Source organism: Gracilinanus agilis, chromosome 4, assembly GCF_016433145.1.
Source record: "Gracilinanus agilis isolate LMUSP501 chromosome 4, AgileGrace, whole genome shotgun sequence".
Lineage (NCBI taxonomy): Eukaryota > Metazoa > Chordata > Mammalia > Didelphimorphia > Didelphidae > Gracilinanus > Gracilinanus agilis.
This window is the reverse complement of record NC_058133.1, coordinates 65,105,334-65,129,870: the sequence shown is the minus strand read 5'-3', so window position 1 is coordinate 65,129,870 and position 24,537 is coordinate 65,105,334. Positions and strand designations below refer to the sequence as shown.

The 24,537-nt window shown below is 37.7% G+C and overlaps 1 protein-coding gene across 2 annotated transcripts; it reads right to left on the bottom strand.

Moving 5' to 3' along the window:
* Window positions 1-286: 286 nt before the first annotated feature.
* Window positions 287-24,215, bottom strand: FMO1 (flavin containing dimethylaniline monoxygenase 1). Of its 2 annotated transcripts, XM_044673053.1 has the most exons (8): window positions 24,078-24,215; window positions 18,910-19,098; window positions 18,376-18,538; window positions 8,741-8,883; window positions 7,557-7,756; window positions 4,438-4,793; window positions 2,640-2,712; window positions 287-1,376 (listed from the first exon to the last, which is right to left on the bottom strand). In XM_044673053.1, the coding sequence occupies exons 1-8, from the start codon at window positions 24,207-24,209 to the stop codon at window positions 1,037-1,039; spliced, it is 1,596 nt and encodes a 531-aa protein (XP_044528988.1). In that variant the 5' UTR covers window positions 24,210-24,215; the 3' UTR covers window positions 287-1,036. The 2 variants fall into 2 exon arrangements, with proteins under 2 accessions (XP_044528988.1, XP_044528987.1); XM_044673052.1 differs by lacking the exon at window positions 18,910-19,098 and having other exon boundaries at window positions 24,078-24,209.
* Between the last annotated feature and the right edge of the window lie 322 nt (window positions 24,216-24,537).

Sequence of the window (24,537 nt, the reverse complement as noted above, 5' to 3'; positions counted from 1 at the left end):
AGATATGGAGAATTCTATTGTACTTCTTTAAGTCCTGAGCCTAAATGTTATTTGGATGGAGTCATAAATCAGAACAGAAATCCCCCCTTATTTCTCACAGTAGTGCCACAAAATGAAGATCTCAGAGGTAGTGTTCATTTGATAGGTAGTAACATCATATCGATAGACTTACAAGAAAGAAGTAGATCTGTTGGCTTCCTGGAGTGTCGAATTCATTTGAAACCACTTGGAAGGCTTAAATTACTCTAAAATTATGCATTTTGAGCTTAATGCAGGTTGAGAAGCTTCAGTCTTTCTCTTGTGCCACTTGTGCCACTTAATCCTTCCATCCTTCATGTTGGTCTTGGGCAGACATTACCTCCCTTCTCTTCTCTTCTTTCCCTCCTCCTCCAAATCAATATCTTTCTCAATATCTCCTCCTCCTCTTCCCAACAATAAAGAGATTAAAAGAACACTTGAAAATGTACATTGCTTCTTTTATGATTCTTTAATGGAGAACATAGCATATAATCTCTACACAGATAGTATTTGTAAGACTTTGGCTGCTTATGGTACACAAATTGAATTAACAAGATGTCCTCAAGGAGAAGGAAGAGTAGGCACTCAGATTGATATCTCCTTTTATAGACTATCAAAATTCAGAAAAACTGATCAGAAAAAAGCAAAATAGGAAAAAAAAATTACACTGGCATTAATTGCAGATAATAAAGATGAATACAATTGCTGTAATCATAGCTCACATTTGTATAGTGCTTTAAGTTTGCAGAAAACTTTCTTCTTAACAGGTAGATATATGGAGATCATCTGTATAGAACTAGAGAAGGACACAGTCATGAGAAATACACACTAGAGACTATTAGCCAGTTAGGGTTCTTATAGAGTTTCTAGAATGCATGTGGATTCCAGATGGGAAGAATAAAGCCTTGAGTTAGTTATCCCAAGATACATAGGAATTGAGGTTCTGCTCTGATGGAGAATCTAGGAGATTACTATGCTATCCTGTGTATTTATTCTAAGAAATCAAGGGCTTCAACTATTAGAATGTAAGAAATATAGCTACAAGGAGAACTAAAAAACCAAAGATTTTGAGCAGGTTGAAAAAGGGATGTGGAACCTCTTGCACAACTCGCGTTTTCATTGGCTTGAATGACCGGTCCCACTGGGTTAGAATGGCATTCCTGGCTCCATCCCATTTTCCTGGGCCAGTCAGACGGTACTGGTATGAGGTAAGTGGGCCAAAGAAAATCTTGAAAGCCAGGAGCGGGTCCTCCAGGAACAGAGACAAGATATTGGGTTTTGCATCGATGGAGGACAAGAGCTCATCTAAGTATCTGATAGTATCTGTTTGCAAAACCATATTGAAGTGTAAGCCAAACCTTTGTGAAGAAGAAGAAAAAAAAAACCCAGGTCATCTTATTTTGGGTAAAACTAAAATTCTCCTCCAAAGATTCAGAATCATATCTACAATTTCTTTTTTATTCTTACATGTACTAACATGCAGGCTAGTCTCAAAATTCTCCTCCTATCCCTAAACTATAAAGTGAGCCCCTTTCAACAACACTACCTTGGAACTACAACCCCAGGACTGGATTGTTCTGTTTGGTAAGAGTCAAATTCTAGTCAGCCCCAGAGCTAATCATGCTTCATCCTAGTATACTTCTTGATATCCTTCCCACTACTTCTATACTCTTCCACTCAGACTTCCAGAAATCATTCCCTGAAGGATATAGGTTGCTCAGCTATAGAATGGCCACCTTGGGAATATCCTGACTAGACTAGTGATAATGCACTATACCTAGCTGGCTCCAGTCCAAGTCATGATGCCACTCTTCTTAATATCCTTCCATCCTATTGCTATGAATTCTGAAATTCTAGGTCCAGGACAGCCACTATGGCATAGTGGCTGAAAAACAATCTTTAAATTCAGGATGACCTTGTTTAAAAGTCCTTCCTGCCTCTGACATACTTGGCTATGGGATCTTGGACATATCACTGAAATTTTCATTACTCTGTTCAACTCTCTAAAACAGGGGTTGGCAACCTTTTTGGCCATGAGAGCCATAAATGCCACATTTTTAAAATGTAATTTTGTGAGAGCCGTACAGTGCTCACAGTGTGCACTCCTGTAACAGTGCCTGGAAAAAAATTGACTTTATGGCTCCTGCAGAAAGAGCCAGATATGGTCCTCAAAAGAGCCCGATATGGCTTGAGAGCCATACGTTGCCAACCCCTGCTCTAAAACCAGAAGTTTCAGAGAAGGTGCTGACTTGCTTTGATTGAGAAAATTTGATAACTTGGAGTTGTTTATAGCAATTAAAGTAAAGCATCTCTATTCTGAAGTCCTTAGTTCTTTGGCATGGTAGATGGTTATGATCTAGTGTCATCATTGCCATGATAACCTGGGTTCCTAATTTCCTCTTTCATCTGCAACTCCTAATAAAGGTTGCCTTGGAACTTTTCCAGAGTTTTTGATGCTCCATTTTCCTTCTGCTTGAAATTTACTGCTTTTTGCCATTTCTGGTTAGGACACCAATCATCGACCCTTTAGGGAAATGCTCTACTATAAATACTAAAAAGTTTTGAAAACTCTAGTTGTAAATTAAGATAGTACATGCAAATAATTAAGGGACATAACTTACCCAGTGGCTCTATTTAATTTTAATTTGTTAACATCTTCTCTCATGACCTCTGGTGGTGGTAACTTATTTATGCCTATGAAATAAAAAGAAAAATTTCCTCTAAGCATCTGTTGAAACTCTGGGCAAATGGCATGAAATATCAGGATTTATAATTGGTGAGGCTGGTGACTGTTTTTCTTGCATACAAGAGAGTGGTGGAACCAATGGTTCCGGTTCTTGACCATTCAATTCTTCCATAAAGGCAATTTGTGACTAATTAACCACAAGGCAAATCTTGTGATTTAGACTTACTATGTCTGTCTGCATGATGCCAAAGTAACCAGCTAAAAAGTCAAATTTCAGTCAACTGACCAGTTGTCTAGTCTTTATCATCAGATCTCAGAATTAGAAGACATCTTAGGGGTCATTCAATCCAACCTGTACCTAACTCAAAATCTCTGCAATATACTAGAATAATGATCATCCTTCAATGAGAGGGAATTCTTGGCTTTCCAAGGCAGCTCATTTCCTTTGTGGTTAGTTCTAAGTGTTAGATTTTTCCTCTGAATTCAAGCATAAATATGTTTCTTTACAACTTTCATCCAATGAGGCCAAGTCAGAGAAGTACATTCTTATAAGTGTAAATATCACTACCATGCCTCTTCACCAGGCTGAACTTCCCTAGTGCCTTTAAGAGATTCTCATATGGTAGCAACTCAATTCTACACCATTCTTATCATTCTGATTGTAATATTCTTCAGTTTATCAATGTTCTTAGTAAGATATGATGCCCAGAAGTAACCAGAACACTTCAGATGTGGACTGACCATGGCAGAATATAATCAGACAGTCACCACTCATGTTCTGGAAGTTATGTTTCCTTTAATGAGATCTAGAATCACAAGAGTTTTTTTTAATTTTCATTTTTTTAAAACTGCCTTATCACTCTGTTGATTCATATTAAGTTTATAGCATGGGGACATCTAGATGGTTCAGTAAACAGAGAGCCAGGCTTAAAGATGGGAGGTCCTGGGTTCAAATCTGACCTCAAACATTTTCCAGCTGTGTGACCCTGGACAAGTCACTTAACCCAAATTGCCTAGTCCATACTGCACATTTGCCATGGAAACAATGCTTAGTATTGATTATACGATATAAGGTAAAGGTTTTTTTTTTAAAAAAAAAAAAGCCCGTGGCACAAAACCTGACAGATCTTTTCTTTTCCACCTAAGTTGTTATCTAGTTACATTTTTCTCCACCTTGTACTTATGAAGCTGATTTTTCAGTCCAGTGGTGGTAATTTAAACTTATCCCTAATTAAATGTATACTTATTAGATTTGTTCCAATGTCCTAGCCTGTCACTGATATTTTTGGTTTGTTCACAATCCAATGTGCTATCAGTCCCTTCTCACCTTTGTATCATTGGCATATTTGAGTACACTACCCATGCCTTCATCAAAGTCATTGAGAAAAAGGATAGTGAGTGCCAAAGAGTGATTTTTGAGGGTCCCATGTTGGCAATCTTTTCCACTCTATCAGCCTCTTACTGACCATGTATGCAAGACACAAACTCTACTTTTTTGGCATTCAAAGACACAATATAAGTCATCATTATCCCGTGACTCAGTTAATACCCTATAATTCAGCTTTTACTTTCTCTGTCTTTTAAATGGGAACTGGTGAGTTATGAAGATTTCTAATTTCTAAAACCAATCAGCCATCATTTCAAAGTAAACAAAGTTTGACAACCTCTCCTCCCACTGTCTTTCCTTTTTGTTGTCTTGCTCTTTTGCCCAGCAATATTTTCCACCTACTTACCCTTTAGGACACGCGTGACCCATCGGGCTTGTACTTCTGTTGTGCAGACTAAAGATACCAAAGGTTTGATGAGGCCAATGACAGCCAAAGTTGGCTTTTCCAGATGAACAGGGAATATGTACTTATATAGAGAAGCCTGATTATTTTCAACTTTCACTATAGATTCATCAAGGAAAGGAAAATCAAAAGTATATCCTGTGGCAAAGACAATTATATCAATTGGCTCTTCTTTTGGGGTATTCTTAAACAAAACAGAATTTTCCTTCACTGCCTCCACACTGGGTTTAATCGATACCTTCCCGGTAATTATGCGTCCTGGGAGCTCATCATTCAATATTAGTTCTCTTAAGAAAGTCCTAAATAAAAGCAGAAAAGCGAGAGATAGACTGATGAACAACATGCCTTATTAGTCCTCTGACTTCCCTCTGATCCTGCTTTTGGTTCTGGGATTCTCCCTTTTCAATAAATAGAAGGTGTGGGACTTGAGAGAAGGAAGTTATATATAGAGACTTATATATTTCTGAATGTCTTCCACCTTATAGGTTACTACCTATACTATGGTAATGATCAATCATTCCTACAAAGTGAGGGCACCTTGAAGGTTGACCCTTAGATTCCTGCCTACCCTTCGATACTGTGGTGGTATTTACAAATTCCAGTGATTCCTGATGAGTTCTGTCTACTTTCTGATATCATATCTTCTGAGAATAATTGGAGATATTTCCACAACGCTCTTCTGCTGAAGTTGGGAGAATTTGCATTCAACTTTGGGTGTTAGGGGAGATAATACATTCATAGAGACAATAAAGAAATGCAAAGAAATTTTAGGAGGGAGAGAGTACTGAAAATTGTAAAGCTAGTTTTCTAAGAGTTATAGTTGAGATACATGTATTCAAATAATTAGGTTGACAAACTGTACAAAGGCATGGAGATGGGAAATTACATGGGGAATTCACAAAGTAGTTGGAAATCCAACTAGGAAGGATCATAATACGTTTTATTTATTTTTTAAACCTTATCTTTTGTCTTAGAATCAATATTGCATATTGGTTCCAAGGCAGAAGAGTGGTAAGGGTTAGGCAATGGGGGGTAAGTGACTTGCTCAGGGACACACAGTAAGGAAGTGTTTACATAATATATTTTAGAGAGTAATATGAAATAAATTTGGAAAACTAGATGGAAGTCAGATTGTTAGAGACCTCTACAGATAACAGAAATCCGTGTCTCCATTTTAACCTTTTCAAGAGTTCCAGTTTTATGTTTCCAATTGGTTGCTGGATATCACTTTTCTGTCTACTAGCACCTCAAAATCCACATGTCCAAAATGGAACTCATCTTCTTCCAAATCTACCCCTGCTCTTAATCTCTGCATTTATATTGATGGCATCAGCATCCCACCCAGGTTTGTAACTGTGTTCTCTTTCATTCTTATTTTTACCACCCCTGACCTTCTCATCCACTTATTGAATTCTCTTAGGTCTGCCTCAGCAATATCTCTCACCTCCATGCTCCACTTTCCATTTAGATTGCTACTGCTCTAGTATAGGCTCTTATCTCTCTTCTTATCTATATTAATGATAACTCACATTTACATAGGGCTTTAAGGTTTACAAAGCACTTCCTTACAACAACCCTGTGAGGCAGGTATTAAACTATCATGATCTCCATTTTACAGATGAGGAAACCAAAGAACAGAGAGATTAAATAACTTAAACAAATTTAATTTAAATACATTTATATTCATTCATTTATTTGTTTAAATAAATATTTTTAAAAAATTTAAATAAATGAAATTAATTTAAAAATGAATAAATTAAATAAATAGGGTCTCAGAGCTAGTAAGCATCAGGGTCTGGAATCCAACTCGGGTTTCTTGATTCCAAGTCCATTTGTCTATTCACTCCACCGCATATTGTCATAAGTTTCTAACCAGTCTCCTGACTTTAGTCAATCCAATTATCCTTCATATGGCTGCCCTTGGAATCCTCCTAACAGACCACTTCAGCAATGTAATTCTTCTTCTGAAAATCCTTTAGTGGTTCCTACTGCCTATAGAATAAAGTAGAAGCTACTCATTCTGGCATTCATTGCTCTGCTTTTGGGGTCAGCCTCAAGTCCTGATTCTTGCATTCACTAGTTCCGTGACCCTAGGCAAACTACCTTCCCTGTCTGAGCCCTATTTTTAAACTATAGAATGGGGATAATCATATTCATTCATCCTTTCTTTCCAGGTTATTGTATGGAAAGTATTTTATAATCTTAAGATGTAATATATTTGTGAGTTATTATTGTTATTATTCATATCCACTCAAAATGTACCTCTCTTTGCCTTCTATTGTCATCTTGTCCCCATGCTTTGGCCCATACATGGAAGACAATTCTTTTCTTTTTCTCCATTGTGATCCATGTTCTTCCCCTTAGAAATTCAGCTCAGATGCTGTCTTCTACATAAAGACTTTTGTAATGCCCCCAGAAATGGCTACCACTTCAAATTACCTTGTTTTTACACATATGCATATGCGCACACACATATTTTACAAATATACTCATAATTCTACATACACATAATTTTACACAGAAATACCTATGTGTGTGTACATACATGTGCATATACATGTACAATGCATATGTGTGTATATATGTATCATTTATTGTATACACATACACACATATTATTGGTACATATACAAATATCTTTCCAACATTCAAAGGGCTTACATTATATCAGTGGAGAAAATATGCCCTCTATAAGATTCAGCCTCCTAGGTAGCTAATATTACAGCTTTCTTTGTTTCTATAGAGCTTTTTACAAAATGGGTCCTTGTTATATGTTTGTTGATTTGAATTTAGAATGTCTTGTTGTGGTTATATCTTGTGGCCATTAAGAAGACTGCAAAAGGCAACTATAGGACACAATTTTTCCTTACAATGAAACAAAACCTCATACATCAATCCTCTTTTTAAACTGAATCTTGTGGTTCTATATTCTTTCTTGCCAAATGTTTCAACAAAATAGAAACATATCCTGAAGCAGCAACAGCTGTCCAAGTTTGCAAGAGTTACTGGGAAATCTGGGGTCCCTCTTTTCTGAGAGCATTAAACAGAAGCCAATAAATTACCTGTTTTCTGGAACCAAACCATAGTTTGCATGATCGAACCAGCCATTCATCCTTTTGCCAATTAGCCAATTTACAACTGGAGTTGGGAGGCAATTTCTTAATACACTTTGAAATCGAGTAGTGAACACCATGTCCCAAGGATACCCATGGTCAAAAACTCGACTTATCAACCATGCACCTCCAGTGGTGCTGAGCAAAACCTAGAAGCAAACATACAAATTATTCAGCATTTATTTCATGGGATTGCTGTGAAGACAAAATGCATTAATATTTTAAAAGTTCTTTCCAAAAGTGAAAGCACTATTTAAATGCTAGCTGCTGTTATTATTCAAAGTACTCTGTAGATCTTAAAATGCTTATAAACACCTGCTATACTTATTGAATTAAAAGCACTGAATGCTCTTCCATTTCCAAAATCTTCTCCCCTCTTCCCCTCCAGCTTGCAAAAGTAACTATGCATATACATACATACATATGTACATATTATATGTATAAAGCCCTTTGCAAACATTATCTTTTCGCTTTTCACAACATCCCTGTAGGTATTATGCCCATTTCACAAATGAGCAAATTGTCTAAGGGGCCATATCACATGTTGACATAGCATTTAACTTTTTGTGAAGATTTGACGTAGGTGGTCTTATTTGATATTTACAGCAATTCTGTGAATGACTGTTATTAATGTTCCTATTTTATGCTGAGAAAACCTGAAGCCACGAGAGGTTAAAGGACTTGCTCGGGGTCCCATAGCCAGTAATTCTCAGAGGCAGGATTTGAATAATTGTGACTCCAAGTTCTTAATGATTGGGAAGTTTTGGGTGCCATTAATAGAAATAGGAATGTCATGATGAAGACTTCCTTCTTTCCTTCCTTCCTTCCTTCCTTCCTTCCTTCCTTCCTTCCTTCCTTCCTTCCTTCCTTCCTCCTTCTCTCTCTCATCCTCCCTCCCTTTCTTTCTTTCTTTCTTTCTTTCTTTCTTTCTTTCTTTCTTTCTTTCTTTCTTTCTTTCTTTCTTTCTTTCTTTCTTTCTTTCTTTCTTTCTTACCTGCCTTCTTGCCTGCCTTCCTGCCTTCCACACTTCCTTCCCAATAATGAAAAGGAACTACATTTTTCAAAGGCCATTCAGCATTTCAGCACCCTTTATATGATATTTTAATTACAACCAGCAACCTTAAGGTCCATACCTTTTTAGCCACATGACTGGCCTCCACAGCAATGTCTGTTCCAGAGTTGCCCATGCCAACCACAAGGACTCTCTTATCCTTGAACAAGTCTGGATGCTTGTACTCTCTGCTATGGAAGTACTGACCCTTAAAGGTTTTGATACCTACAAGGGGAAAAAAAAGAGAGGAAATGAAGGATTTGATAAGGTTTGTGAATAAAAACCATTATTCAGGCAATAACATCCATTTGGGGTGATGTTATGCCTTACTTAAAAGATATTGGTATTTGAAGGGCCACCATAAAGAAGAGAGGTTAGATTTTATCTGTTTGGTCTGATAGGTAAGAATGAAGACTATTGGCTAAAAGTTGTAAAGAAAAAACTTCCTAAGATTAGAGCATTACAGAAAGGGAAACAGCTTCCTCTGGAGGTAGTGGAAATTCTTTTTTTTTTTTTTTAAACCCTTAACTTCTGTGTATTGGCTCATAGGTAGAAGAGTGGTAAGGGTGGGCAATGGGGGTCAAGTGACTTGCCCAGGGTCATACAGATAGGAAGTGTCTGAGGCCAGATTTGAACCTAGGACCTCCAGTCTCTAGGCCTGACTCTCAATCCACTGAGCTACCCAGCTGCCCCGGAAATTCCTTTTTTTAAAAACCCTCACCTTTCATCTTAGAATCAATACCGTGTATTGGTTCCAAGGCAGATGAGTGATAAGGGCTAGGCAAGAGGAGTTCAATGACAGCTAGGAAGTATTTGAGGCCATATTTGAACCTGGTACCACTGTAGAGAGCCATAAACAAACAATTTGATCTGTAATTCATATCAGATCCAACTATAACTGATGATTATAACCAATTTATAACTTCTTTCATTATTCAAAGCTTTCCTTTGTAATAAATTATGTTATTTTGAAGAGAAGGGGGATATGTTGGGAGCTATTAAGAGAAATTAGGATCTCAAATAGATATTTTTATCTGGACACCCACAAAAGATCAATACAGACCAGCAGAGCCATATATTGGCTTTTATCCCTTTCAGGTTCGAGATGGAGTGGGCTATCTAAGATAAAAATCTGAGATTCCTCTTTTGGTTCCTTTCATAATTCTTACCTTCCTTTAAAATGCATTATAGTCTTATTGAAAAAAGCTTTGGGCTCTCAGGAATCCAGCGGGAGTGGGGCTAACACTGTTCCCCTTTGACCGAGAATGCAGCTGGCTGGTATGGCCAAGGTCAAACCCTTGGCAGGGCATTTTGCCCAGAATTAAAGTAAAATAATGAGGCTCAAAAATTGCTTAATACCATCAAGGCTGAGAACTTCAGGGGCTTTCCGACCTAACAAGATGTCCCAGGCTCCACTTAAAGATAACACATATAGTTGATAGTTTAGCATAGGTTTTTTATCTATACCTGGAGGCTTCTAAGACTTTTGTTATGATTATAGTAAAAATACTGCTCTCTGTATCTGTGGGAAACTTTCTTGGGCTTTTGGGGGAAGGGGATCTTTAATTTCCTTTATAATAAATTGGTGACTCCAGTATCCCTTGGAGCATTATGAGCTAACAAGTCGTGCTTCCAATCTGTTTTGTTCTTTACATCCGACAACCACCCTAGGCCACTCAGATAAGTCTCTGGTTATAGAGCAGGATCTCTATAGTACCATCTGTCTCTAGACCTAGTTCTCAATCCACTATGCAAACTAGCTGCCCCCCTGGAGATTGCTTTTGATAATAAGATGGTCTAGATGGCCATTGAGGTCTTTCCCTGAAGTTCTATGATACTATGAAACCTATAAAATTATTCATTAATGAGCCCAATAGTTCATTAAGGCCATGAAGTGTAGTGGTAAAAGTATGGTGTTTGCAGTTAGACTTAGGTTTGAATCCTGGCTCAGACACTAGTTACATGACTCTATTCAAGCCACTTAAACATTTTTGGTCCTCAATCACCTCAGTTATGAAATGGCGATAATAATATTAGCTCCATTGCCTCAATCATGGAGTTATAGTATTAAAAAAGTGCTTTCTGGCCTTAAGGCACTGCATTGTATTAAGAATTGGAAGAGTCTTTAGTCCATCTAGTCCATATTCATCATCTAGTCCATTTTTTAGATGAAGAAATCATATGGGTCATAAAGGTAATAAGTTGCAGAGGAGGAATGAAAACTAGATATTTTCTTTTCAAATCCATTGTTCTTTTTAATTTGTGACTAATAAACCACTGTTTACCACATCATTAACAATCTGACTAAAAGGCTATGGAGATAGAGAAATTTAAACTGAGAAACTGTGTCCTCCACTGATGTCTCATCATAACAAAGAGATGGCCATGGGATCTTGAAGGTCATGTAGTAGAGTGTAAGCTTTAATAGATTCTTCCAGGGCAATATTACATTACTTAAGCATGGGCACTGGAGATGAACTCTCACCTGAGGAACAACCAAGATAGATTTAGAGAAATTCATCACCAAAAGGTTGTTCTCCAGGAATTGGGAAAATACCTGCTTAGCTATTCTTGGCATATTCTATTTGTATGAGCAGGTTACCCTCTGCCTTATAAATCTCTTCTATAATGGAATCAGCACCAGGGTCTTTGCTGAAGGAGAGGAATCTAATGGCCTTCAAGACCTCTTCTTCAGTTGGAAGTATGATGAAAGATGGACTGATTTTAACCTGAGGTATATGTCAGTGGTTTCAGCATTGATTGATGATGGTCTATTGAGAACACTATAAAAGCCCATCTCTTCAGTTTCAAGTCCTTATCACTGATCAGTGTGGCTCCAACAGAGCTGACTAGTTGAGATGCACCATTGATTTTGGTTCCATCAATAGCCTTCGAGGCATGGTAGAGGCATTTTGGATTGTCAATATTGACATAAAACTGAAATTCATCTGCCTTCTTACTGAGCCAAGAATATTACATCTCTGTAAGTTTTGTTTACACTTTACTTTTGATGACATTAAATGCTGCCTTTTTAGAGATGGATGAACTATCCTGCTGGTAAAACCTGGGGAGTTCTCATTTTTTATTTAGTAGTTTCAATTTGCCCAACATTTTCATCAAACCAATTCTGGTATTTGGGGGTATTATGGCCCAGAAGAATAAATATGGTGCTCTACATCAAATCTCTGAAAAATGCCCACTCCTTTTCTGCTCCACTGCTGCCAACCATGTTGGCTCAGCTTTTCAATTAACTCTGCAACAAACTGGCTAGTGTCCCTCCATACACATTCCCTGATCATATATGTTCTTTGTAGGTGTATACTCCCTGCTTTCATTCCTGCTACTCCTTTGGGTATGTGGGTCTATTGGACATCTTGTCATCACTTAATGTGACTAAATGTAGTTTCCTCTGAGCCAATATGTCTTTTCTGGTTGACTTAATGTAAACACAAAACTACTAATTATCATTTTAATTGAGTGCAGCCACAAAATCTTTCAAATCTGTGACAACTTTCTGGAGGCTCGTATTTGAGCAGGGCACTGGATTGCTATACTCAGTTTATAGAACCTATTTCTGATGGATTCAAATGTATATATTGAATTAAAATCTCCATGAAAGTACTTTTTGATTGTAAGTCCTCATTAAATGATGATCTCTTTCCCCCTTTATTAAGTAAGTAGTGTATATAAACCAGTGTATTAAATAAATGGCTGACTACATGTTCTGGCTAAGCAATGAAAGTCTTGAGTGCTTTGGGATAATGTTGTTATGACCCCACTGGTTCCTTAGTTACAGGATGGTGGCAGGAAAGGACCTGAATTAATTTTAAAAAGGAGAGATATTTTCCAGTTTGCTCTTTTCCTTTCTGTCACTGGCAAAATAGTTCTCTCCTTCTGGGCTTTGCATGAAAGACTGGAGATGGGAAACTTGCATTTCCCTCTCATCTCCCCCAGCTGAAAAGAGTGAGTTGTGAGCACATAATAGCTAGAGCACATGCTAGTTTAGCAAGTCTGAGATGGGCTCCCAAAACTCCAACTGCCTCTTTTGCTTGGTGTTCTTTTAATGACCATAGATGATTAAGCAGTGGTCTTGAGATAAATATTTCTAGCAATAGGGACAGCCTTTTGACCTTTAGAGGTCAGATTCCCCGGCACTGTCAGTGCTGGTTGCCTTCTAGGACATGACCTCATATGGCTCCAGGTAAGCACAATATCCATTGTAATGCTTATTGGAGGAGAAGATAACTATAGACGGGAAGATGAGCCCAAGTTTTGGTCTAGAGTGCCAGAAGACATTAAAGAGAGACCACAGAGCTGAGATGAAATGGAAAATGCCTATTAATAAGTTCTATAAAATGCCTCATGCTCTGCTGTTTAAATTTCAAACTTTCAGGAGAGTATAATGGTAGTTATAAGTTACTGAGTCCTTTTTTAAAAGTTTCTGCCAATTCTTGCTTAGGAATCTTTGTGCTAACATTTCTTTTGTGTGAAAGAAATAAATAGCTGTCCAATACTTGATCCTTAATGCATAATGATTATACTCGAATACTTTCCTCTTCTTCACTTTGGGGAGAATCTAAACATGAGCCAAAGTTGGACTTTAAGTAATTTTTCCCTTTAGGCTCCCAGAATAAGGACATAAGGAGCTAAATAGGGAGAGAAAAAGAACTGGTCCTTCTTTTTAGGTAATCATACTTCCCTAGAACTGAATCTGGTCTACATCTACTTGGCTCCAGAGTGAGGGTCTCTTTAATGGAGAAAGAGAAAGAGAAAGAGATGACTCTTTCTAGCTCCTTAGGCCCAGATTGTGATAGTAATTGTTAAACATGAACAAAATTTCAATTTCTATTCAGAGATGGAAAGAAAATGGAGGTCCTCATCATAGATAGTAAATTGGTATGGTCTTCACCCATGGATATTGAGATGTTGATTCCAATCAAGGTGGATTTGGAGAGTGCCTGTAACTCAATCTAAGCCTATTGGCTTTATGTATCAGGGCTTCATCTTGTATTATCTTTAGGATAATAACAGATTATTATTTAGTTTCAGTTGACTCAATAATTGTTAGTCTGGTGATGTCTTGCTTTCTGACTGAAATCAGCTGGTGATATGAATGGCTTAGCTTGGTTTATTTACTTCCAAGGGTCAGGTATCATGTACCAAACAAAAAAGAAGAGCTGCTGGAAAATAATTTTGGAAGCTGTTGTTACACAATCAAATGTATTTCTGCTCTGTGAGGAAAAAACCTTCCTTGGGAAAAGTGGTTTGCTCAGCCAGATGTCAAGAGGAGGTCTGGAAACAGCTTGTGTAACATACTTTGTGGCTTTAGCAAGCTCCCATTGTTATTTGGCAAACTCACAATCATAAGGGATTTGGAATAAAGTTCATATATCGAGCCAAGATTAGAACCCAAGTCTTCTTCTTTTTTTAAATTTTAAACCCTTAACTTCTGTGTATTGACTTATAGGTGGAAGAGTGGTAAGGGTAGGCAATGGGGGTCAAGTGACTTGCCCAGGGTCACACAGCTGGGAAGTGTCTGAGGTCAGATTTGAACCTAGGACCTTCCATCTCTAGGCTTGGCTCTCAATCCACTGAGCTACCCAGCTGCCCCTGAACCCAAGTCTTCTTACCCCAAATTCAGTGCTCTTTCCTACCTGATGCTCCTACTTCAATCAAGTCCAAATGCCAATTTACCAAAGGAACCAACATATGATCTTGTGTGTCATTTCCCTGTCTAATCAGGATAATAATGTCTACACTACCTACCTCACATGTGGATAAATAGAATTATTAAATGAAGAATGGTAATAGTAATGATATAAAATCAAACATATATACAGTACTTAGGGTTTGCAAAGGAGCTTTAATGAGAGCAATATTTAAAGGCATATATATATGCATATTATGCCATCAAAACGTAAAAACCCAAGTAGGTTCTTTTGCCTTCAAAACAGTCCCCTTTGTAAATTGACTAATTATTGCCACTGCTCAAACTTTTTCACAGAATCATAACTTTAGAGCTGGAAGGGCTCTTAGAGGTCATCGAGTCCATCCTCATTTTGCAGATGAGAATGAACCTCAGAGAAGCTTGAATGACATGCCTTGGACCATTCAGCTAATGAGAGTCGGTGGCAGGATTCAAACCCAACTCTTTCTAACAAAAAATCCAGAACTCTTGACATTGTATATCATGTTGCTTCTTGTGTTAGAGCTCTCTCTGAATTTCCTTCAGATTTCACTTTAAAGGTATCAAAACTTCATACTTCTAGAGTAGATTTTAGTTTTGAAAAGACTCACTTCAGGATGGTGAATTTAAATGAAAGTATGGTCCAGACCTGGATCTCTACTACTCAATCTTGAATAATAGAATTTTAGAATGATGAGGGACCTTCACTAATTCTATTCAACACACATTTTTTAAGGACTTACTGTGTGTGAGGTTGCTTGCAGTACCAGGACAAAGATGAAATTGTCTCTACTCTAAGGGAACTTACATGATCTCAGTAATCATTTATTCCAATATCCTCAGTTTTACAGGTGAGGGAACTGAGCCTCATAGAAGTTAAATAACTGGCCCAATATTATGCAGTAAGATTATGAGAAAGGCAGTACTGGCAGTGAGGTCTCCTGACTCTGAGCTGCAATGTGGTAACATTTCAACCAGGTAAAATATTATAGCTCACTGTAGACTCAGAGAAAGTTGTCTGTGTGCCTACAATCTGACCTTTGTTGCTTCTAGCCTCATGTTATTATCTCCCTCTTTCTCTCTTTGGAAGTCTGCCTAAATGCTGATTAAGGCATGACTTTGACTTTCATTTCAAACCTTGACCCTTCAAAAGTGCTTAGAAAGAGCCACCTATTGAACTCTCCTTGTACATAATAAGCAACTTGCATTGTTTGAAAATCTTCCACATGAGCCCAGCTGGAGAGTAAGCTGGAAAGCACATTTTGGACTGAAATATGTGAAACCACAATATGGTTGTTACCCACAAATTTCAGATCCCTAGTGAAAAAGGGGACAGAGATATTTCCCCCCATAATTCTAGATATAGCCACCTTGCCAGACACTTGGAGGTCCTTTAGGAAGTAAAGAATGAAACAAGTACTTGCTGAGCAACTACGATATTCCAGATATCATGCCATGGAAATATTCATATTCATAGAAATATTTCTAATATTTCCCTGTAGTAGGGAAATATTCAGAGCAGTAATTTTGTGATATTAAAAAGAAAAAAAGAAGGTGCCTAACATAGGCAGGAAAGCTGAACCAACAGAGTTATTTGAATACTACTACATCAAAAAAAATGAATACGAGGAATTCGGAGAAGTTAAATCTCCCTTGCTCCCTTGACTCATAGTAGACACTTGGAAAATGCTCTTTTAATGAATGAACTAATTCAGAGCAAAGAAAGTCAATCTAATGTATGTATATACAGAATGACCACAATAATACGAAGGAAAATACTGAAAGATTCCAAAGTCCAGACAAATGTAATAATCCATCTGGATCCCAGAGGACTTGGTGAAATGTGTTTCCTGTTCAGATGAATTTTGTTTCATTTATCTGTTTCTCTTTTTAACATGTCTCTGACTTTTCTACCATATCTCAGGAAATTTGGGAGCTTCTTTGATTTTTCTACCATATTCACACATCAGGTCCCTTCTTGGCTCTCCACCTTCCCCCTTTTCAACTTCCTTTTGTATGTTATCATCCTCCATTAGGTTGTGGACTCCTTGAAGGCAGGGACTTAGTTTAGTGCCTGGTACATAGTAGGCATCAAATAAGTACTTATTAATTCCTTGACAAAAGAGGATTATTTGGAGGAGGAGGAGGTTATTATGAAATGACAATGATCAATCAATCAATCAGCAAGAATATTAATCACTGACTATATGTCAGGTATTGTGATAGGTTCTAGAGATAGAGACAAAAATGAAACAGTGCTTCCTTTCAAGGACCTCACATTCTTTGAGGGGAAACAGTATGTAGATATATAAGAACAAACAAGATTTCTAAAAATCAAATACAAGGTGGGGCCACTAGATATCTCTGTGGATAGAGTCAGGAGTTCCTGAGTTCAAATCTGGTCTTAGATACTTTCAAGTTGTATGACTTTGGAGAAGTCACTTATCCCCAATTGCCTAGCCCTTATTATTCTTCTGCTTTAGAACTAATACTTAGTATGGATTCTAAGATAGAAGGTAAGGGTTTAATATATATATATATATATATATATATATGCACATATATATATATATACATACACACATATACATATATATATATACATACATATTGTAATTTTGACAGAGATAAAATTAGTAGCTGGAAGAAATCAGGAAAGATCTCATGTAGAATATGGCACTTGAATCAAACTTCAAAGGAAACTAGTGATTTTAAGAGAGAGAAGTGAAGGACACAGCCTGGGCAAAGACACAGAGATGAGAGACAGAGAGTCTTGAATACATGAATTTATTTAAGTGTCTACTCTATGAAAAGCAAAGACTAGGGATAAAAATGTTGAAGCAAGAAAGTCATTTTCAGATCCTAATGGGGAAGAGACAATATATATGGAAGGTTTCATTTGCAAGTCACTTAAGTCAATCTTGGATGAGAAAAAGTAGGACCGATAGTTTGTCTGGACCATAGAAAGTGTGAAAGAAAATGATGAAGACTAAGGCTGGAAAAGTTGTTTGGAGTCATTTAAAAGGACTTTAAATGACAATACATTTGATCATAGAGGGTGTAGAAAACCCCTGAAATTTACTGAATAGGGAAGGGCTAGGATTGGACCTCTATTTTCAAAATACCACAATGGCAGTGATGTGGATGATGGATGGGTAGGAAAGAAATGAGGATGATTCATCGGGAGGGCTATTGTAGGAGTCTAGGGGAAAGGTAATGAGGACCTGAAATAGAGTGATGGCTGCCTGAGTGGAGAGTAGGGAATAGATGTAAGAAATGTTGAGGTAAAATGAAAAGATTTGGCAACTGATGGGACATGTGGAGTGACAGTGAATGAGATATCAAGGATGAGACTGATGGTGAACTTGAATCACTGAAAGAAGCATGTAAGATATGTGATTGATATAATGAATTTTATTTTGGACATTTTGAAACTGAATAATCTAGGTCAGTGATGGGCAAACTTTTTAAAGAGGGGGCCAAAGGAAAGGAAATGCTAATTTGTCAGTCTGTTTCTAAGGCAATTCTTTCAAAACTTCATTGAATTGTATCCTTCTCATTGTATTTGTCAGATTAGGAATTAATGTCATGTGGCTGGATAGAACATTTCAGGGGGCTGCATCTGGCCCATGGGTTGTAGTTTGCCCATCACTGATTTAGGTAATCCATTTTTAAATATTCCAATAGTTTGTGATATGGGATTGGAATTTTGGCTACAGATATATGTGTATATATACATATTGATTCATATGTGTACGTACACATATATATCTATGTATGTGTAGATGTATCTATCTATCTCTTTATATCAGCAGGGATTGATAAATAGATCTGTAAGTCATATGAGTAAAATTACTAATTAAGCCATGAGAATCCATAAAGCCACCAAGAGATAGAGTATAAGAAGAGTAGATCCATGCTTTGAGAGTACACCTACGTCATATTCTACAGTGATTAAAAAAAAAAATCTAAAACCAAGAAGTACCAATAAGATTTTTTAAAAATGAAGAAATTTAGAAGACAATACATACCTGGAAAAGAGTCTAGTGGCAAAAATGGGTTAGTGAGATAACCAGTGCAGACCATGACAGCATCAAATATAGCTGATTCTTGCTTCCCTTCATGCTTAGTGGTTACCTCCCACTGGCCAGAAGTAGCGAAATCTGGTCTTTTTTTCACATTGCAGACAATAGTCTGAAAAAAGAAATCCAGAGTGTAGAAATATCCTTCCTCCCCACATCCTTCAAAAACAGAGACTCAGGAATTGTGGGTATAGGACTGTGTTAGAAACCGAAGATTTATCTGGATTGGACTTGTGGCCATCACAATGAAGATTTAGCTATATAGATAAGTTTCTACATGTGGACTATACAGTACAAATACCTACTCTGTTCCACAGATTAATTGAAGAGTCCCTAGCAGACAATGGATTCTTACCAGGTAGCAGGGCTCTTCTTGGCCAGTTTCTCATCTCAACCAAGGAATTTGAGTCTCAGGTAGGAAACAACAAAAGAAAACATATATAAAGTACCTTTTCTTCAACCAAACAGCTCCTTGGGACGTACCTTGAATCGGATGCACTTCAGAAGGTTGAACCTGTTTGCATACATCTTGAGATATTCCAGAAATTTGTCATGTGGCAAAAAATTTGGAAAATCCTCTGGGAAAGGGAAATCTGAGTAACAGGACATTTCTTTGCTGCTGTTAGTGACCACAGATTTATAAAGGCTAGCCCTGCCCTCTTCTACATATTCCTATAAAAAATATCATAAAGGAGAAATTGTTATTGTCTTTCAGGAATTAAAACTCTCAACATATTAGTGTTCAAAATGACCTGGGGAGAAATAACTACTTTCTCAATTGAATTACCTACCAGCAAATGTGTGAGAAAGAAACATGGGGAAAGGGTCCTTGAATCAGGAAGGATGATATGGGTTCAATCCTACATCTGATGCATGCTGTCTTTGTGATCCTGGGCAACTAGTTTAAGCTTTTGGAATCTCAAGCAACCCTCTATACCTTAACGAAATGATCTGTAGTAAAGTAAGCTTCCATATTGGGAGTTCCATGTTTTTTGTTTTTGTGTTTTAAAAGGAAAACCTAGTGTGAGAGGATGAAATGTAGAACACCTGGGTGGGTTTCCTAGTCAGCATTTCACTTTTATATATCCTGTGTTATCTGATAAGGCTGGGAATCACCTTACTGTCTAGCTTGATCCACCTAGTCTCACTTTCTTCATCTTTGAGCTAAGGACAATGGATTCCTTTACTATCTCTATCAAGGTTCTGTGAGATTCAAATGAGAATCTTGCCAAGTACTTTAAAGGACAATACAAATACCTCCTGGTTATCTCTCATACCTGGAATGTTTTCCTTCCTCATCTCCACCTCCTGGCTTCCTTAAATCCCAATCAAAATCCTATTATTTACTGGAAACCTTTCTCAACCCCACTTAATTCTGGGGCTTTTCTTTTAATTATTTCCTATTTATCCTATCTAAAGCTTATTGGTACCTTGTTTCCCTCATTAGATTCTGAACTCTGACTGCAGGAACTATCTTTTCCCTCTTTTTGTATCTCTACTGTTTGGCACACAGTAGGTGCTTAATAAATTGACTGACTGATCCTCTTTTTTTTTTTTTTTAATTTTAAACCCTTAACTTCTGTGTATTGACTTATAGGTGGAAGATTGGTAAGGGTAGGCAATGGGGGTCAAGTGACTTGCCCAGGGTCACACAGCTGGGAAGTGTCTGAGGCCAGATTTGAACCTAGGACCTCCTGTCTCTAGGCCTGGCTCTCAATCCACTGAGCTACCCAGCTGCCCCCCTGACTGATCCTCTTTTAGCCTCAGTTTCTTCATCTGTGAAATAAGGATAACTAATCTCACAGAGCTGTATTGGGGATCAAATGAAATAATCTACTTCTGTCTAGGGAAACATGTTGTTCAGGTGTTTCAGTCATGTTTAAGTCTTTGTGATCTTGTATGGGGTTTTATTGGCAAAGATTCCAGAGTGGTTTGCCATTTCCTTCTCCAGCCTTTTTTACAGACTGAGGAAATTGAGGTAATCAAGATTAAATGACTTGCCCAGGGTCACACAACTGCTCAGTGTCAGAGACCAGATTTGAACTCAGGAAGATAAGTCTTCTTGACTTTAGACCCTGCACTCTATCCATCATACCACCTAAGCTGTGGAAAGAGAACTTACTCTGGAGCCAAAGGAGCATTGTTTCAAATGCCACCGTTGATGTTTATTATTAATGTGATCTTGGGCAAATCACCTAACCTCCCTAGAATTTACTTTTCTTATCTACAAAATAAAGAATTGACTTTAAAAGATCTTTGAAATTAATCAAGCCTCAGTGTCTTAATTTATAAAATAGGAATAATGGGAGAATCAAAGACATAATATATGTAAGAAAAATGTCTTCAAACCTTTAAGTGCTATGTAAATGAGAATTATTTTTATGAGTCCAGACTCTAGCATTCTTAACCTCAGGAGATCTGTCCCTTCTCTTTGGTTTCCAATTCCATCATCCATCTTGTAGCTAATAGCCAAATAACCAAATCATCTAGTCCAGTGATGGGCAAATTTTTTAAAGAGGGGGCCAAAGGAAAGGAAATGCTCATCTGTCAGTCTGTTTCTAAGGCGACTCTTCCAAAGTTTCATTGTATTGTATCCTACTCATTGTAGTCATCAGATTGGGAATAATGCCAAGTGGCTGGATAGAACATTTCTGGGGGCTGCATCTGGCCCATGGGCTGTAGTTTGCCCATCACTGACCTAGTCAGAAGAATATATCCAGGTATTCTTCCAGATTTATGGAAGAGAAAGGATTACCTTTTCAAGAAATTCTAAATTTGTTATTGAGGTCATTGTGAAGACGTAAGGAGGCTTATTCCTCCTATGCAAATTGTGTGGTATTTAATGTAATTTTTCTGACATTTTCCAAAAAGCAAAATATATATAAGAATATAAACAATATACACATATATATGTGATATCAGTTGATATCACATATATATGGTATTATGTGATCTACATATAGATTGATATATTGATAAATTGCAGATAAAAATAATGGGAAAATACTAACATTAGGGGAGGTAGAGACTTTTTATAGGAGGCAGGAGTTTAGCTGAGACTTGAGACTTTAGCTAAGACTTGGTCAAGGAGGTTGAGAGGAGAGAAAAGGAGGGACAGCATGACAAACATGGGGACAGCCAGGGAGAATGTTGAATCAGCAGACAGAGTCTTGTTTGAGGATCAGTAGTATCACTGGATCATAGAGGATAATGAGGCAGGGAGTAAGAGGTAAGAAGACCGAAAAGGAAGGAGGGGGACAGGTTATACCAGACGTTGAATGTCAAAGAGAGGATTTTATGTTTTATCCTGGAAGTGATAGAGAGTCTCTAGAATTTACTGAATCATGAGAGTAGTGGTGGTAATGGTGAATGGTGGTAGTGGTGGTGGTGGTGGTGGTGGTGGTGGTGTGTGTGTGTGTGTGTGTGTGTGTGTGTGTGTGTGTGTGTGTGTGTGTGTGTGTCTTTTGGAAGATCATTTCAAGAGCTGAGTGGACAGACAGACAGGAATGGGGAGAGTCTTAAGGCAGGAAGAACAACCACTAGGCTATTTTAATAGTCCAGGAGCGAGTTGATGACAGCTTCCATGTGGTGGTGTCAGTGTCAGAGGACAGAAGGGAGCTTTTATGAGATTTATTGCAAAGAGAGAATTAGTAGACTGGCTACTTTAAGGGACATGAACATAATTCTAGCTTCTCTATAAGATATAGAAGATGCAATCCATAGTCATTAGTGAAACTCTTCACAATGGTTGAAGAACTGCTAGAAGAGTGGTAAGGGCTAGGCAGTGGGTGGTTAAGGCACTTACCCAGGGTCATACTTATCCAGTGTCAAGCTAGAAAACATGTGAGGTCAGATTTGAATTCACGACCTCTAATCTCTGGACCTGACTTTCAATCCACTGAGCCACCTAGCTGTTCTCTTTAATTTTGCATGGCAAAATTCACAATTAATCTAAAAGGGATCCAACCCAATCTTCCCTTCCCCTTCTATGCAGTGTTAATGGAATCCATGTCTTATCACCTCCAGGCAACTATAGTAACATGAATGCTTCCTCATCAATAAGAGGAAGGGGATTGATGAATATTTTCAAGTAAAAATTTACATATAGAATTCATTTCTCAGGATAACTCTACTTGAGTGTACTCTATTTGTTTTGTCAAATGTCACCAAAAGTTATTTCTCTCTGGAAGGAGTCTATGAAATCATTAAGAACCAAGAGTGAAATGAAAAAGATCCTCCATGGGTGGTAGGGTAGATAGGTGGCACATTGGATAGAGCACCAGACTTGGAGCCAAGAAGATCTGAATTCAAATCAGTTTCAAATATTTACTAGCTGTGTGATCCTGGGAAAGTCACTTAACCCCTATTTGCCTCTGTTTCTCATCCGTAAAGTGGGGACACACTGAAGAAGTAAATGGCAAATCACTCCACTATCTTTGCCTAGAAATCCTCATGGAAAAAAAAATCCATGGGATCATGTAGAGTCAGAAGTGACTGAAAAACAATAACCATGGGTAGGATTCTCAAGAACTCAATCTACTGACCAAGAACCATTGAACAAATGACTATCAGGTAAATTTGTTTTTAATAGAAATGGAACCATTTATGATAGTCATTCAAGATGCAAACTGTGCAAACTCTCCTTAGGGGATATCCATAATTACTATATGAAGATCCTGTAAAGTATTCTGAGAAGGAGAAACCGGAAAGATAGGAGGAGAATTAGGAGAGAGCAGTGCCATGAAAACCTAGAGAGAAGAGAATATCTAGTATAAAGGGTGACCAACAATGTCAAAACCTGCACAGAGGTCAAGAAGGGTGAGGATTAATAAAACAGAAAGATGAAGGGAAGAGATCTAGTACCCCATTTGCTCATTGGTCACTTTCCTTCACTCTGGGATTTGATTCCTTTTGATCTTGATCTGGCTATTTCTTCTATCACATAGTTCCAGACATTCTGAAACAGCAACAAGGTGGCATAGTAGATGAAAAGCTGCACTTGGAATTAGGAAGACATGAGTTCAAATCCTAGCTCAGAAACTCTCTAGCTATGTGACCTAGGGTAATGCACTCAACCTCTCTCAGCCTCACTTTTCTTCTCTGTAACATGAGGATAATAATAGCATCTGTCTCACAGAGTTGTGCGGATCAAATGAGATAACACATATAAAGTGCTTTGCAAATCTTAAAGCACTATAGAAATTATTATTCTGTCCTAGGACCAATTAAAATATCTCATTGGGTAGATCTTAAAGGTTTCATAGACAAATTTCATGGTTTGTTTTTTTTTAACCCTTAACTTCTGTGTATTGGCTCATAGGTGGAAGAGTGGTAAAGGTAGGCAATGGGGGTTAAGTGACTTGCCCAGGGTCACACAGCTGGGAAGTGTCTGAGGTCAGATTTGAATCTAGGACCTCCCATCTCTAGGCCTGACTCTCAATCCACTGAGCTACCCAGCTGCCCCAAATTTCATGTTTTAATAGAAAAATTCTACAGAGATGGAAAGGATAGTGGAGAATGTCTGAGTGAACCTTTTCATTTTATAAATTGGGAGCTAGAGTCCTTAGAGAGGGGAAATGACTAACATCATCTTTTCAGGCAGTTGCCTTGGTTGACATACTCAATATAGAAATTAAAGAAATATCACTTACTGTAAATTGCCATAACCCTCCAATGTCACCACTCCTTTCAAAGCAGGTGGGCTCCAGCCCCTCTTCTAAGCAGGATTTGATGGAGGTGAGGCCACTCACACCAGCTCCAATAATTGCAACTCGTTTGACCATGGTCTTTTGTATCAGGCAAGGATCAAGAAGAGTTTCTTCAGTTGCTTCTTCTGCTAGTACTTCTCCTAGAAGTAAGCCTTTTCATAAATAGAAATACTCCACCCTATTCTTAACAAAACAGGAAAAAGTATTATGAAGATTTCAATTTAATCTATTTGGATCATCTACTACTGCTCTCTTTGTATGTATATGAGGAAAACATGCCACGAACACTGGTTTTAATCCTATGATTTTCCATTTTATGCCTCTAATCCGGAACCAGTGGTAAAGTTAAGGTAAATCTGGAAGATAATAGCTTTAGGGAAAAGTACAAATTCTGTCTGAAAGT

What these genes read in the sequence shown, in the direction of transcription:
- FMO1 (XM_044673053.1), bottom strand. Translation starts at nt 24,209, where the DNA reads ATGGTCAAACGAGTTGCAATTATTGGAGCTGGTGTGAGTGGCCTCACC. An exon ending in CCAGTCATGTGGCTAAAAAG is followed by an intron (nt 7,757 to 8,740) that starts GTATGGACCTTA and finishes GTTTGCTTCTAG; the next exon opens with GTTTTGCTCAGCACCACTGG. An exon ending in GGTTTGGTTCCAGAAAACAG is followed by an intron (nt 4,794 to 7,556) that starts GTAATTTATTGG and finishes GCTTTTATTTAG; the next exon opens with GACTTTCTTAAGAGAACTAA.